The following is a 17,328-nucleotide window of genomic DNA, read 5'->3' as shown; positions in this document are numbered from 1 at the left end:
GGGTGGATTTGAAATGGTGCCAGATGCAGGATTTAAGCTCGACACACACCCAGTCCTCTACTTCTAATTGCTCTATCAGAACCCTGCCAAATGTATACAGTGAAGTTATATAACCGATTTCATCAAAGTAATACTTTGATGTTTAGTGTAAGATTTTCCCTACCTAATGGTAAAACTGTTAATAAGACTATGTGTTTTGACATGCTATTTTCATGTCTGGCTTTCTGTTTTTGTGGTTTTAGTATTGATCTTCTATAAATCTGTGGGACTCAAAAGATACAGATTAAAAAAAAACAATGATCAAGAGGGAGATCCTGACTTTTAGTTTCCCCCCTGGTAGCAATGCAGAGTATTTTTTATTTCTAGTAGTGTGTGCCACTACTAATGGCGAGTAAACTGACCTGTGTGGATAAAATCAATTGGATTTACCCTTTAAGCCTGACTTGCACGCCAGTGATTAATGCTACAAAAATAAATTTTACTTAATTTGACTTGACATACAGATTGACAGCAGATTTTTCAAACCTTTCATCAGTGTTAAGATTTTCCACGTAGTCTCATTCATAACACTTTCATTACTTAAAATTACCGGAGACAGATCATGTTTTCTTTTATCAGAAAAAGTTTTCCATTTAACAGCTGAGTCTCAAAAGACATGGGTATAACTTGAATGAATAATTACAATGTGGTATGAGCATTAGGCAGCACAATCGCTCTGACAAGCCTATTTATGAGAAAAGAATGAAAGAATAGAGAAAGGAATTAGAGAATATATAGAGATATATATCCCACTCATGGTTTGCCGCACTTACTTATACCTGCATAAAATGCAAAATATAAAATGTTATGCATCCACTGTAGACAATTTGAGACAAACTGTCTTTATCTTTCGACACATCAGGAATATCAACATAATGCCCTCAAGTAAACATCTCACACTCAATCCTCCTCCCCAGAAAAGATGCAGACACAGGCTAATCACTAAGATCCGTAATCCTTCCAGTAGGCTGATTGGTAATGGAGATATCAGTATTCGATGATTTGTTTCACCTTTAATTATAGCAATCATAGCAATTAGACAATTCAATGTCATTTCTCAGAACAGCTGGATTTGCGTGGTTAAGATCTTTGCCAGCCACACAGCATATCAGCAATTCTTTCAGCAACAAGACTCTGTCTGTCTGAAAGGCTAGGCACAGCAGTGCTTTGAGCTAAATGCTAATGTCAACAACACAATGACAAGACTAACATGTTAATGTTTAACAGGTGTCCTTTTTTTTACCATGCACACCACAGTTTAGCATGCTAACATTTGCTAATTAACACTAAACACAAAGCTGAGGCTCAAGGAAATGTCATTAATTTTGCAGATATTTGGCCTTAAACCATATTGGACCAATTCAATTTTTGATGATGCACTAGATGAAAAGGCAAGGGAAGCTGTTGCAATTATTCTGATTGATTCATAAACTGTCTTTACTAAATTAAATTAGAATCCATCTGACATTTCACAAATTTTAACTATCATTTTATCCAAATGGCCATCAGGTTATTGTATCTGGTGGAATTCATGATGATCTTTTGGTACTGGCAAATGTGCATGGACCATATTTTGATGATAAACAGCTCTATTAGAAACTTCTCACTTCTGGATGTAGTCTCACCACCTCATTATAAGAAGTGCTGAATATGATAACTCTTCCTCTATCAGAATCTTTTAGAGTGATTCACTCATTTCTTGATCAGTAAGTATCACTACAGCTGCTCTCATATTGATTTCTTTCTGGTAAACGTCTTCTTCTGTGGACCCATTGTACTGTAATCTCTGACCATGCTGTGATCTCAATGGACATTTCACTGCCAGGCCATTAAAACCACAATGCTATCAGATGTTGATGTCTTCAATGATCAAATCAAGTTTTTGTTAATTTCATTTCTTACTTTGGAGACAGTAAACTATTGGCGAAAGTACTGGACCTTTGCTTAGAGTCAGTTTCACCATCCATTATTTCAACAGACCAAACACGGGTTACTAAAAATAGACAAGTTCCTCCATTCAATTGCTAAAAATGAAACAAATAAATAATGAAATAATGTAGTAGCTATCGAACTATTGACCATCAGCCTCATTATGTTTATACTTGCACTCTTGCAAACTATTCTGACTCAAAGTCATGCCACCTAATGTTAGCTACTTCTGGCCATCACATTTACGCTTCAAAAATCTTAAAAGTTCATTTGTGAAGATTATCAAAATGTGTAAACACTATAACCTTTTGCTTGCCACAGAGCTTATCCAATGGAAAAATGACATTGGATAAGAACCAGGGTGATCCTACAAAAAGACCTCATTACTGCAGCACTATATTACAGTATCTTATTATATGCAGATGACCTCCTTTTATACATTTCATACCCCACAAAGTTAATACCATATACCCTGGATATCAAATTTGAATTTCAGCATGAGTGAAGTAATATGATAATTTCTACTCCAAAAATTACTATTCAAGATAGTATTTCTGCTGAAAACATTCCACTATATTACAGGTTATCTGGGACAAAGAATATCTGAGGTTTGGCCTTGCTTGATTTTCAACTAAAGTACTTGCTAATCTTTGCTCTACATTATACTGGTTGTACCTTCCATAACTCTGTGTTGGAAGTCTTCTTTTTTTTCGAATCACTTGAGATGGTGAGATTCCCAATCCATATCATCAATCAACGCTCTCTTTAGGGTCCTCCCTGAAGCAACAGTTCTACCCATAAATTAGATCCTATTGGTTTCCTGACCTTTATTGCCAGACGTCTGATATTGCTTTGTTGGGAGAAATCTTATCCCCCCTCTAATGCTGGCTGGATTCAGGATGTATCGTATTGTATGCGGTAAGCAAAGAAATATTATCTGTGAGCAACAGTTGCTAAATTTGATCATATTTGGCTCCCTGTCCCAGAAAAGCTGTCAGTTTAGTTTTATCATACATGAAGAGTAAAATGTGTTATAGGAAGACTTAACCCCATAACCTTATGTTTGATTGTGTTGCCCTATTTATTGTTATTTTTATTTTATATATTTCTTCTCTCTGTCTGTCTTACAATTAGGATCTATTTTTCACCTTTTTCCTACTTTTAATATTTTTTTAAAGTAAAGGGTTTCTCTGATTGTACATGTACATGCTTGTGTATCTGTAGATATGTGCATGTATATGAGTATATATATGTTTATATTTGACCTGAATTAACCCTGAATTTATATTACTCAGTGTTTAGTGGAAATATTATTTGTAAAATATTAATGTACACAATATTGTAATAATTCATTCATGAGATATATTTAAAGGGATAAGTGTAACCTTTGCCCTGCTGGTGGGCCTCATCCTCTGTGGATGATACATTTCTGCACAAATTACATGGTAATGTAGTCATAGAGCCGACGTCATAACTGCAAAAAATTTGCCCCTCTCTGGTTCCAGAGATTTCAGGATCTGTCACTTACTTGGCTCTTAGCAGGTCCTGGTCTTTGAGAACAGAACCTTGCAGATAGATGACTCTTTGAGACCACAGAGGGATCTGCAGCACTCTCCGCACCTGGAGGTCCATTTCACTTGGGCACAGGATCACCACATAGTAATCCTTCAAGATTACACAAGAACTACTTTAGTATCTACTGCAAGATTCACTAAGAATCATGTAGATGATGTTAATGTCACAAAATTTGGCTATAAATTTCCTTTTGTGTCTTATCTGAACCACAAGAGGTATTTTCCCTTTAAATATTCTTAGAAACATACCATGCAGACTATTATCACATCCTATATGTGTACTCCAGACAATACAAATGTTTATCTTGTGTTGTTTGGTACCTGCAGTCTGGGATGGGCGTAGAATTCATTGAGAAAATCCATGAGCAGGTCTATCTTTAGTGCGCTGACACAAAGCACTACATGTTTCTCTGTCTGTGCTCTGTGGCGGCTGTAATTCCCTCCAGACTTCTGTCTCTCCATCCACAGGTACATCAGCTCCTCAAACTGACACAAAACAAGCTGAGTGAAACTAGAACTCACACAGGAACATTCAAAAGTTACCAAACATTATTTAAAAAACTTCCTACCTGCAGGGGCAGCACCACCAGAGCCACACAGATCATGATGACCACCAGTAGCTGGGAGGGCCATATGCGGGGAGTGACGTCTCCAAAGCCAACGGTGGAGAAGGTGACGATGCAGAAGTAGAAGGAATTGAAGAGGGAGAGGTTTTTGCCGGCTCGCTCCAGATGCTGTATTCCACATGTGCTGTGTAGAACAGTTTAGATATACCACGTATACAAACATAATGCCAACATTTATGACTAAAATGTACTATTCACTATGAACTCGGCAACATAAAGTATAATGGAATATATTACTAAATAGTGGTAATTTAGATAATTTAATGCATTATAAAAACATAAAGCTTTATACTCCTCCCTTAACTTCTGATCACTTTTCAATTTAAATGTATTTTGTTTGTGATTTTTGTCCAACAAATGAACTTGATTTGATTTCAACTTCATTCATTTGTTTGTCATTCTACAACACACGGTTGCACAATGAAGTGTAAAAACATTTTTTATGGTGGAGTACAGAAGATGAAGTGTAACCACAACCTGAGAAAATAAGATGCTCTGTAGTCTGGAGTGAACATTATTATTATGCTTTTATGCCTTCCTTTACCTATAATCTCTTGATAAAACAGATTAAAACAACTCCATGGGTTTACACAAATGTTTTTATTCAGTTATGTATACCCTTTATTTTCATTTACATGTCCATCATTTACAACTAAAAAAAACTATGTAATGTGGTACAAATTACAGGGGAAAAGTTCTGAAACGGTTACAATAATTTGTTCAATTTGTTGTGTTGACTTTAGCATTGATTTTGAGCAAGGAATTTAATTTGTTTTAAACTCAAATAAATATTTATTTTATTTATGAATAATAACTTTTCTTTAAATCAAATTATTTTATGTACATCCCACCTGCAGGTTATGCTAGTTTGGCATTTGGAATTAATTGGAAAGATATCAACTCATCACATCCAAATTACATGATTCCCTCTCACCAGGAAACTTCCTAGGGAATTATTAGGAATTGATGGACCAAGTTTTACCAACATTTACCAATTTCCTATCTTGCTTTTATGATGCTGAGATTGGTGTATGCCTAATCGCTATTTGATGTTAACGGGCTAATTACTGTGCTATCATAGAAATGTATGCAATATCACACACAAGCTCTGCAACCTACAGCTTAAAATACACATTTCTTATTGGTGTTGATACATGAAACATTACATATTTAATATTAGACAAAACACCAGCACAGAGCTGAACTAAATAATCAAACAAAAGTATTCTGGGCATCCAGTCCTGTTCATTTAAATTAAACTTAGAGAGGTTAGAAGCAGCCTCACCCAGTGAAGACCAGGCAGAGCAGGGTGCAGATGAGAATGAGGACCTGGTTGAACATGGCTGAGTTGGTCCTCTGGATCGCTCTGTGGACATCATTCTACCCAAAAACAACAGCATACTTTAACATTTAAACCTAAAAACCCACATGTGCGCATATAAAAGAAAGATAATAAACTTGTATCTATCAAATGTTTTCTCTGATCATCCATATCAGTTCTGTCATGGAATCACTCACATCATTAGTTTAGCTATTTATTGCAAACGGAGCTGGCATAATGGTTCTACTCTGCCTCCTGCTGCAGCAATACAGCTGAACAGAATGAAGTACAGAACAACATGATAAAATGCAGACAGGCTTGCAAATTATCTCCCAGTGGAAGCCCTCCGGGGCGCACACAATCTTAGCACAACCAAAGCCAGAGAAGGATGTGTTGTTGCAGCCTCAGTACAAATGACTGTGAACATGAGGGCTGGAATAAATCAGTGCAGAAATGTAATGGTTGTGATAGACTTGCTGTCAGCAGACACAGCTTAGTCTGACTCAGAGCTTCTTGCCTTAACAAAGTCATTACAGTGTTGATTAAAAACAAGTCATTAACAGAAACAATTAACTTAATGCCTTTGTTTACTCACAATCATGTTCTCCAAAGCACACTTGGCCAGCCAGCAGTTGAGAAACACAGGAATGAAGATGTTCCTTATTGAGGGCCAGAAGATCTGAGAAGAACGTGAGACATTCAAACTCACTGGATAACATTTCAGTTTCTTCAATCATCTCAATCCCATATTAAAAACTGCACACAATGGGAAATATTCATCTTTGTGCTCCAATAACAGTTGAGCAGGCCTCGGTCAACTTTCTCCTTTCCTGTATTTAGATATGCTACGTGCTAGGCTAATCTATGTTTAAATGACAACCACGTTTTGAAGATGGTTAAAAGACGCAACATATATAAATAAATGTTAGCTAGCGGACTAAGTAATGATTGATGTAAATTAGCTAGATAGTTAGCTAGCGTTTTGCTAACATTAAAATGTGACTATATAGATCTATATGTTGCTTTTATCTTTTAACCTTCTTTAAAAATTGGTTGACCGAGGCTCGCTCTTGTTATATAAGATGACTGTTTCAGGGGTAGTCTGCAGTTTCTACCCATTTACATGTGTAGAGTTCAATTATCTGTGCCTGTGTAGCTTAGTCTGACGATACTAAGCGAAGCTAACAAATCTGTGATGGAGGCCCAGTGGTGCGTTGAACTGAAAACTCCACACTTATGAGAAATATGTGTTGTAGCTTAGCTTTGCTATGCAGAGGTTCAGTCTGGTTTAGCTAACTCCGACTCACAGTATTTACGTCCTTTATTCTTGAAGGCTGACATTGTAAAAATATGAAAAAAAAAAAAACTGAGTTAACAAGTTAAACACATGTGGTTTACCAGTGGGAGAGTTAAGATAATGAGTGTTTCAGTGTTGTTTTACCGTAATGATGAAGGGAACTGTGTTGATCATCTCCAGAAGAAAAGACACCTGAAATATCTGCTCCCAAATGTTCCCCTAAAATCAAAAACATGCACAGACTTTTTAACAGTTTTACCTGTAAGCACACAATAGACAGTGAGTCACTGCACAGATACATTCCTTAATTGTAGTCTGTCACTTTCCACGACCACTTAATCCTTCACCTCAACCAGATCCTGTAATTATCGTCAATCCTTAATGTAGCTGTGACAAATGACTTGCACTAATTACACCACTTAAGGACTGTCAATCTCACAGACTGTAAGTGACTAAATGCACAGACTGTATTCAGTAATCATACTGATGTGATTGAAGTCTTTATTTTGTGCATCTTACCTTGTAGCTCAGATACATCAATAACATAGTCTCCAGGAAACTAATGATGGCCACAATCACCTGTGCAAACCAAAAACAGAAAAAAAGATAAACACAAAAAAAGTTCAGCTGTTTACGTGGTCAAGCGTTAAGATTAGATGGTCAAATATTTGATCATGTCAGTTCATATACTTCAGTTTATAAAAGCCTGGCTTATTTAAATGATTTTATTATTTTGCTCTGTGTAAATTCTGTTGCGACTCACTTGAATGGCCCAAACAGGAACCTTCCTATCCACCCAGAAGATCAACTCCCTGTCAAACAGAGAATACAACTATTTTATTAACAATTAACTAATTAAACATAAATAATATACGATATATGTAATAAGACCTGTGGATGACCACGCTGTTATTATATCTTTAGATGGGCAATCATAGAGTAAGAGATAATAGATATCTAATGCCTAACATTGCCCCACATAATACAAACAGTGATCTCATAAGGTTAATCAGGTGCAGGTAATAAGCTGAAAGAACACACACATAGAATATTACTCATACTCGAGGCTACATAATAATTTTCTACTAATTTGAACATATTAACTGCTGCCTTACCAGTTAATTTCTCTGTCCTGCACTGATCCGTTCCACTGGCAGTCAACGCTGCAGGATAGTGATGACGGTGGGGAAAAGAGAACAAAATGATACAGAATGAAAAGTTAACGAGTGCAGTGTGTTATGCACGCCAGTGTAACTATAACTTCTTCTAACTTCTTTTATGTCCAACACAGATAAAACTGAAATGCTTATTGTTGGGCCAGTCAAATGAATTAATTGATTCAATGTGTCTTTTATTGTTTTTCTTTCAATCTAATTTTTATCATCTTTGTACAGTATGTTAGTTCTTCTGTTGCTTTCACAGTTCTTTGTGTGTTAGGCAGTGGTGGAAAGTAACTAAATATGTTTACTTAAGTAATGTATTTAAGTACAAATTTGAGTTACTTGTACTTCCTTTATGTCCACTTTCTACCACCACTACATTACAGAGGGAAGTATTGTACTTTTTACTGTAATTAATGACCAGCTTTAGTTACTAGTTGCTAGTTACAAATTCATGTTGCCACATAAGACATGTTGGAACAATTAGATTAGATTAACAGAAAATGTATTTCTTATTTTCATTTTTCATGCTAAAACATTTCATGGTTCGAGCTTCTAAAATGTGAGTATTTGCTTTTTCCCCCTTAAATTAATAAATTATTTTAATAATCTTTTAATAATTTGGATGTTTGTACTGTTGGTTGGACAAAACGAGCATTGTGAAGGTGTCACTTTGGACGATTCTCAGTAATTTTTATAATTGAAAAAGTTATAATAATTATATATATTGAGTACTTTGTAATAATTTAAGTGCACCTTCCTGATTATACCTATATTCTTTTAAATGTTCAATGCAAAAGTTTTCCTGCAATGTAGTGTCAAACACATTAGTACAGTTTCAGTGTAAGACTCATTCCACCGAGATGCACCACAGTAAGTCATTCCTGCCTGTGGCCATCAAACTCTTCAACTCCTCCCTCAGAGTGTCAGACACTCATTAAACTGGTGCCTGTAATGTTCTCTGGTTAATGTGCAATATTTGGATAAATGAGCAATATTCTGGCTTATTCTCTTATTCTTGAGGATGTTAACATATTGACATCATCAGTTCTATTTTTTCATTACACTTATGTTGGTCATGTAGCATACACTTACTTCTACCTCTGTATATTGTATTATAATGTACATACTTTTATTATATTTTAATATTTCTATTTTATTTAAATGTTATATGTATATATGGATATATATATATTTCTATATCTATTTCTAGATATACTGTTAGACATTATAATATAATTATTATTTCTATTCTTTAACATTGTGTGAGCACCTTGAGCTGCTGTAACAAACAAACCCTCCCTCCAGGGGATCAATAAAGTATTTCTGTTTCTGATTCTATCAGCGTGACAGTAATACTTCCTCCACAGCTGATGTTGGGACACTACCATGTGATAATGTGTTATCATAATTCTTGACTTGAGTTGTTCTCTCTGTGTGTGAACAAACCATTTGTTGTTGCCACTGGGAGCGTTTTGCTGTCCTGTGCTGTGACTGGCACTGGCACCCTGACCGGGGTTGTCTGTCGCCACTCGGATGATGTACAGCAGGCAGGTGAGCAGCTTCAGGGAGAAGTTGAACACACGAATCCTAAGACCTAAAGGCGAGAGAGGGAGCCATTTTCCAAACAAATACTCACCACAAACACCACTACAGCAATACTGCATAATGGGATTTATTATAACTCATAAGCAACATCAGCGTGTGTAGATTTACAGTGTGGTAATTCTCTTTAAATCTGTGGTTACTAAGCAAGAAATGTGTGGGATTCTCAAGTACTGTTGTTTTCTATATACATCCTGGTCTCATTAGGTTTGAATTTGTGGGTATTGCTTTTATTGTGTCGACCTTTAATGGACTCTTTCAATTACGTAACATGTAATGTAAGAAGATGACTTGCACCATGCACTTACTTGATCTTTGGTTTTTGATGAAGAAAAGCTTCAGTCGCTCCTTGAAGGTGTTTTCATTCACATAAAACTCTACCTGCACCCTAACAGGGAAGAGAAAGAGAGAAGAAACAAGAATCAGCAGCACAAACAGAAGAAGCAACGCAGATGGGTTTTTTCGAAGCGGTTTTTAAAGCATCAAATTTTGCACAGCATGAATATTCATAATGTTGTTTTTCTCCCGAGGAGGGTTTGGTAATTGTCTCTGATTTGGTTCCCAATTATGAGACAGGGTAACTGTAGGACAAGCAGCTCAAACCAAAGGAGAAGAGCAGCTGTCAAGGTATGGATGATCATTTCATCCAGAATTAAAATCAAAATAGAAAATGGTACATATTCATTATTACTATCTCAGTAACCAGGATAATCGGGTCATAATTAAATGAAAAAGTAAATTAAATATAATATGTATATTTTGAAATAGCATGTTTTCTCTTTCTCTTTTTCTCTTTTACTTGATAAGACAAAGTGTGAAATGTTAAATGCAGAAAGAAAACAATATATTTTAAAGGTTCTATATGTAACTTGCAGAAAACTGTTAATAGCAACACCGTTGGCTATTAAGTGAACTGTAGTAAATGAACACTGAATGCTGGAAAATACATTATACACCTTGGGTTTGTACAATTACATAATTTATTTTTGACTAAACTCAACACGGTTTTTATATTACATAAGTTTGTAATGTTATCATGGATCAGGTTAGCTGGTCAAGTAATGTAGCAAGTTAATAACATATATATATATCCACTCAGATAGTGTTTTGGTAGTAATAATGTTAACCAGAAAGCTAAAATCTGCCAGCCAGCTGCAATCCCGCCATGCTGAATTGCTGAACAATTGCTGAACATGCATTCAACAGAATTTTGCTAAATTAGCTAGCTAGCAATTTGTCCGCATCAGTAAGCAAGCTAACGTAAAATCTCGATATCACAATATAACGTTATAGTTCACAAACTGTGCAGTAATGTGACTTCTTTGAACTTTGCATTGGGTTGGTGCTGTTTGTTGACATTAGCAGACTCCATTTATAACATAGACAATATATACGTATATGTATATTATGTCTATGATTTATAAGATAACGTTAGCTAGAGCTGCACAGTGTTGACATGTCTGTGGTTGAAAAGCGGAGAGAAAATGTGCGCATAAACATCACATCCTTTGAATTTTCTGTCCCAAAACCTTTACAAATAAATCCGGCATATTTCTATAAGGGGGGGAAAAAAAGAAAGAAAAGACGCCACATAACGTATGACGCACTTTTTTGTTGACAAAATGTTAAAACATTTGTTTATTCAGTGTGTAATTGATACACATTTGTGCAACTGGATGATGTAAGAACCACTTTAGGTTACAACAATGATAAATTAAAATGTTCTTTCACTTTATTCCATATATAATTTTTTGTCAAAGCCACAGAAAGCCACTGCAGATGGTTACATAGACAACGGTTCCCTGTGTTTTCATTACAGAGCTGTAGCACTTTAAATCTGACTCACATAATAAAACAATTTTAATCTTAACCAGGTTTTGGAACCGTTTCAGCATTAATGCATCACGACTTTGTCTGTGCTGGTGCCCTACCGCATGCAGCCGATGCCCTTTTTATCTCATGTTTTGCCCCTGCCCTTCAGACAGTCCACCACTGCCTTCAGGGGTAGTTTTTTGTGGGTAAAAAAAAAAAGTCCTCTTCCAATTCTATGAACAAAATTATATAAGTGTGAAACAATAGTACATGCTGGATGTTAATTTGTGCGACAAAGCACAGAAGGAGAAACAGTCAGAGAGAAGAAGCAGAACTCATACAGCAGATTGCTTGGCAACACACAGATGTAATGTATAATGTTCAGAGTGCTGCCTTCAGGAGAGAGCGCAGACTGGGAAAAATGAAGAGACAGAGTGCAAGCATAAGAGAGATTAGTAGAATTTGAGGACAACTGAAGGCTTGTGAGGCTGTGCTGTTGCGGTAGTAATCCCAGATTTTGGCTTGTGGCTGAGAGGTTCACAGTAGGAAGGAAAAAGCAGTGTGGGTTGTTGGATGCCCCGACATCTCTTCGGTGTGCACTGCAACATCATTGTGCACCCCTAAAATAGGCCGTACGACAATAAAACTACACCACAGAGTGGAGGAAACCCTTCAGAGGTGAAACAATGAAATCTTCTCCAATGAGCTCTGAAAACAGCTGTCACATCTGGGCAACAGCAGGGCAGAGATGAGCTCTGGAGGTAAAGACACTTCAACTGAGAGTCCTACAGATTGCTCTCCGTCTGCCTGTCTGTCTGTCTGTCTGTCTATCTCTGTGTCTCACCCTTCCACCCACTCACACGCACATAATGGTGCAAGTAATGACCCATAATCAGCTCCTGTTGAGCACACAATTACTAACTGAAGTGGTCTGACATTAGTCATACTGCGGTGTCACATCGGAGTTTCAGGCAATAAGACGCGCAGCTCTGGGAGTAATCAGATCTTTTAAAACGACTAATTGCGGCTGAGCAAGTTCTGCAAGTACAATCAGCTCTGAAATAGGCCTGCTTTTATCAAATCAGTTCACCCCGAGGTGTTCATCACCAACAAAAAGAAACCTGTTGCTCTGAATACAGAAAGTTAAAATAAAAAATTAAAACACACACACACACACACATACAGGCACCATATCAAATAGAGTTCCAGCTTCTCAATTGTGATGTTTTTCTTTGTCTTATGTGATAATAAACAAGCAACCAATAAGAAAATAAAGTTGCAGTCCTAAATTATGAAACTCTTTTCTCTTGTGTCTTTAATAAAGCCATTATTATTATTATTATTATTATTATTATTATTATATTAGAGCTAATTGGCAAATTTAAAAAAACGATTAAACTAGCAATAATGTAAAATAATAGAAATAATAATAATAAGATAAAAATCACTGTGGCTCTAAAATTTGAATATTTTTTGTCTATATGATAATATATGAATAGACTAAACGGAATTTTTCCAGCTAATAAACACTTTATATTGCAGTTTAAACATTAGTTGATTAGTTGACAGACTAATATATATTTATATATATATATTTTTAAAAATAAATTTAAGTTCTTTCTTTAGCAAAAAGTATAACATTTTGGCTTTGGATTTTGGCACAAAACAAGTCATTTCTAAAAATCAACTTGAGGCATCGTGAGAGGCAGAAATCAATATATCGATAGCTAAAGACAATCGTTAGTTACTTAATATTACAGCCGTTGTGTCGATGAAATAAAACAAACTTTCAGGTTCTTACAACTATAAAAAAGAAAATAAAATAAAAAATAAACACGAAGGCATTTCTGTGCATCTCAGCAGTTTTTAGGCGCGCTTATTAAATTGGTCTAAGGGAGCTCCCGTCTTTTGCCTCCTGCAAGTGCAAACTGTCTCAGTTGAAAAATAAAAATAAACAATAACAATAAAAAACCAACAACTTCTCATTCCCATTCAGCACACGAGCTCCTCTCCACTGACATTAAGACATCATGCGCACTTATGAAGAACACCTCTCTGCTCCATGTGGCCCTACCTCTGCCCGACATCAGGGTCCGACCTCCAGGTGCCCACGGACGGGCTGACCCAGGTTGGGATGATGATCTTCGGATCCATTGTCCATTGACACCTGTAGCTGCGTCGTGCAGTCAGTCTTAATTCCTATACAGTATAAAAGCTTGTTGACCAACGCTCCCTCCCCGCAGCTCTAAAACAACACAGCACTAACTGTTTGTCGGAAAAACCAATTATTTTTACGCTTTAGGGGAGGAATGAAAAAAACAAAAAAACACGCAACAAGAATTAAAAAATAAATAAATCTGAGACAAAGCAGTGCTTGATTAATCATTTATTTTAAGGGATGAAGAGCTTATTGGAATATTTTTAGAAATGTATACAATCTCTCTCTCTTTCGCTCTCTCGTGCGCGGGCCTGTTGCCACAGCAACGTTGCTATGACTGGAATAACCCTAACTGATGCTGTTGCAGCATGTCCCCTCTCTGTAGCAGCACTGCAGCTCCTCACAAAGCTGTTAATCATTCCCTGAGACACACTGGAGGAACGAATCAGTAGCACATAAACACTGATTTGTCTTTTAAATCTTTTTTTATGTATGTTGGGTTTTTTTTGCAGGTGGCATTGTTGGCTGCAGTGTGTCAGTATTTAGTGAGGCTTAGAAGTATTTCAAATGTGTCATCTAAGCTCTCATGACTTACAGCCTACAAAGCCGAAAGGCATGTGCCGTCTGTCTTTCTGTTTTGCCCTTCTGTCAAGAGAAAGCAACAAGAGGCGGGCGGCGGTCGGGCTCTCTCTGCTCGGCTGATGTGAAAGGTTTTGGCAACATAAATGACAGACTACAGCAACAAAAGATGCTTTTTTCCTTTTGGATTTGAGTAGAAAATACAGACAAGAGGAGAATCAAGAACAATGTAGGATGCTCTGCTCTCTCTGTCTCACTCTCTCTCTCTCTCTCTCTCTCTTCTGTGTCCCTCCCACCTTTTTGTCTTCTCTTAATTTGAAGAGTCTGAAGTAGTAATTTATAGATGACCTCCTCCATGAGTCAGTGCTTTTGAAAATACCAGAAGAGGCCACTCCACTTGAACTCTCCTTCGCCCACACTGGTACTGTAACGCCACTCATTGTGGCTTTCCAAGTTACATGAGAAGACCCTCACACCATAACTCATGCCTGTTAAATATGTGACATTTTCACTTAAGCGTTCCACATTTGTACATCGCTAAGTTTAGCTTGCACTGACGTCACTAAGGTGGAAATACAGACAACATTTAAAATAAAAGGAGAAAAAGAAGAATGAAGAAATGAGGGAGGTGGGACTGAGAGAAAGACTAAAGAACTTCAAATAAGGCTGACAGGTTGACAATAATGTGCATATCGTTATGTGTTTGTGTGTTTCTTCTCACGCGTGCCTGTCTTTGAAAAAAGGAGCATTTTGAGTGATGGACGATCCCCGGGCAGATGTGACATTTGGAGTTTCACAACACAGCTGCTGGACACAAGCCTGAAGACTGACCACTGAACATCTAACCTGAAGCATCACTCACCTCCAACAACACTATCTACTGGGGACAGGAGACAGGTTCATTTGCAGGGAAAGAAGAGAGGAATGATAATAACTGTCTAAATGGGAGCAGAGAATCCAGACAGCTTTATCGAGGAGAAAAGAGTAGTTGTTGCAAGGACAGCTGGGGAAAGGTCACATTTGACTGAAAGCATTGGCAGAGCTTGTTGTTTTTTCCTCGTTAAATAGATTTGTCAAATATTACAAACAGCACTGTGGTCTCAAAGGTTTGCTGCTGCTGTAATCACATCTAAAATTAAATTTTATCATCACTCTCCCAAGGTCCATCTGGCAGAACACCAGAATATATACTGAGCAAATCTCTTTAGGAAATGCATATATGAGAGTATGACTAACTGCTCTGGATTGTTGAATTTAGCTCTCTTCAGAACCTCTGTAATTACAGAAAAAGGGACACGTGTTTTTTTTTTTAAAGTTATTTTTTGACTCTTTGTTTCAGACTTTAGAAGCAGATCTCAGAAAAAAGCACAACACCGCTACTGATCTTGTCTGTCAAGCTCAGATGCTGCAGCAGAGTACAGCACTGAAGGTACAAGAGGAGAAAGTTTGCATGAGGAAAGACAGATGACTGATGGTGAGATCTCATTTTAAATTTTCAACAGCATTGTGAATTAGGTCACAATGCTGTTGAAAAACATGTTTCAGTCAAACTTCTTCAAGTTTCAAATAAATTCTTGGGAGAATGTATCAAACACACACACAATCTAGCCAACTTGACAACTCACAAAACCACAGTGATTCAGAATCAACTTATTTTTCAGCACCATGGACAGCACCCCAAGCTCTGCAACTGTTTTCTAGGCTTCATTTCCACCACTTACACGAACATGGTTAGGAAAAACACTTCACATTGCACTTGTGTATGCTTTTGTGTATGCTAAGACTGCAGGGGATTGAAAAGATAAACACTCTCATGCACAACAACTCTGATGTTACTTTAAAATAACTACAAACACTGCCACAAAGGTGTGTCAAGTGGGGCTTGAATGCCAATTAGGTTGTCAGCTGGTTAAAAAGAGGTCTGGCAATCAGCACTTTTGATAGGCGAAAAGCAACATGAGATGACTAACAGAGCTGTAATGAGGTCAAATTGCATCAAAATGCAATTTGAAATGAAGCTGGATGAATATAATGGACAAATAGAGATTAGGGTGATAAATACTATTTGGTTACAGTCTAATATGCTGCTTTTATTAGCAGCATTTGCAATAGAGTAATTTAATGTTACAAAAGGCCTTCTCATTAAGGGTTTTTGAACTGCAACCTATGATCATAATTCTTTGCCTTAATTAATCTTTTCACAGTTTCAGCTCATTAATAATTTGTTGGATCCTGAAGTAATTTTAATGTCTTGTTTTGACGCAAACCAACAGTCCTGAACCAAAATACTACTATAATTAATATCGTAGAATGCTAAGAAAACTAGCAAATATTTGACAGTCTAAAAGTAATGAATGTTTGGGCATTTTTGTTTTAAAAAAACACTTGATTGATCAATTATTAAAGTGGTTACTTATTAATTTTCTGTCAATAGACCAGCAATTCCCAACCAGGGGTACTTGCAGTTTCTTGGGGGTACATTCAACTAATTTGAAAACACAATAGTTGGCTAAAAGTAATAAATAACTGGATAAATAGCCAAATTTAAGAGAATAGTTCAATGTGTAAATGGCTGAAATAGCTAAAAGTAACGTTACGGGATAAAAGGTTAAAAAGGTTTAAATGATTAGCTAAAAGTAAAAAGTTGAAATAACTGGCGGAGTCAATGAAGGGATGGTTGAATTCATCGGACAGGAATGTGGGGGAATGTCTGGATTAAGAGATTTATCAACTGCTTGTTTAAGCTTTAAAGTATTATGGTCAAAATCTTGGTATGTCTCTCACAACTGACACTTTTTTCACCAAAAAAAACCCTGCTGCCTACCTGTCATCATTCTGGAAGCTCTGGTCCCCGAGCAGCAGGTCTCTGAATCGGAAGCGGGGCGGCAGCGGAGGCACCTCGCTCTCCTGCTGCTCCATCTTAAGTGTGGAGATGTCTAAGATAACCCCGCTGCTGTTGATGGTGGTCTGGAGTGGCGCTGGAGAGGAGCTGGAGGAGGGAGAGGAGAACAGTAAAGAAACAGAAGGGGAGCAGGAAGGACAGGCAACGTTGAGAAGGAACAAAGAGCAGGAGAGGAGAGGAAGCAAAGAAAAGAAACATGAGATAGAAAAAGTACAGTTGGTGGATTGATACAGGAATACACCAGAAAGAAAATAGGAGAGAAAGAAGATACTGAAAAAAAAACAGAATTCCTAGTTTATATTCTCCACTCTGAGCTTGGTCGGTGT

At 36.9% G+C, this 17,328-nt stretch overlaps 1 protein-coding gene across 4 annotated transcripts in view; it reads right to left on the bottom strand.

The window, feature by feature from the left end:
- LOC127370751 (potassium channel subfamily T member 2-like) overlaps positions 1–17,328 on the bottom strand; it is a 32,485-nt gene that overhangs the window by 12,325 nt on the left and 2,832 nt on the right. For 3 of the 4 annotated variants that reach the window (XM_051413102.1, XM_051413104.1, XM_051413105.1), the window contains exons 2-13: positions 16,925–17,089; positions 9,860–9,939; positions 9,396–9,543; positions 7,902–7,949; positions 7,550–7,598; positions 7,306–7,365; positions 6,931–7,005; positions 6,085–6,168; positions 5,454–5,548; positions 4,112–4,292; positions 3,864–4,028; positions 3,497–3,633 (exon numbers count right to left, since the gene is read on the bottom strand). In XM_051413102.1, coding sequence (XP_051269062.1) covers positions 3,497–3,633; positions 3,864–4,028; positions 4,112–4,292; positions 5,454–5,548; positions 6,085–6,168; positions 6,931–7,005; positions 7,306–7,365; positions 7,550–7,598; positions 7,902–7,949; positions 9,396–9,543; positions 9,860–9,939; positions 16,925–17,089 — 1,287 coding nt within the window. Of the gene's footprint in view, positions 1–3,496; positions 3,634–3,863; positions 4,029–4,111; positions 4,293–5,453; positions 5,549–6,084; positions 6,169–6,930; positions 7,006–7,305; positions 7,366–7,549; positions 7,599–7,901; positions 7,950–9,395; positions 9,544–9,859; positions 9,940–13,437; positions 13,877–16,924; positions 17,090–17,328 lie in introns of those variants that run through there. The other variant, XM_051413106.1, reaches the window with a different exon arrangement.

Source organism: Dicentrarchus labrax, unplaced genomic scaffold (genome assembly GCF_905237075.1).
Source record: "Dicentrarchus labrax unplaced genomic scaffold, dlabrax2021, whole genome shotgun sequence".
Classification (NCBI taxonomy): domain Eukaryota; kingdom Metazoa; phylum Chordata; class Actinopteri; family Moronidae; genus Dicentrarchus; species Dicentrarchus labrax.
Note: the sequence above shows the minus strand (reverse complement) of the source record. Positions and strands in the feature narration are given on the sequence as shown.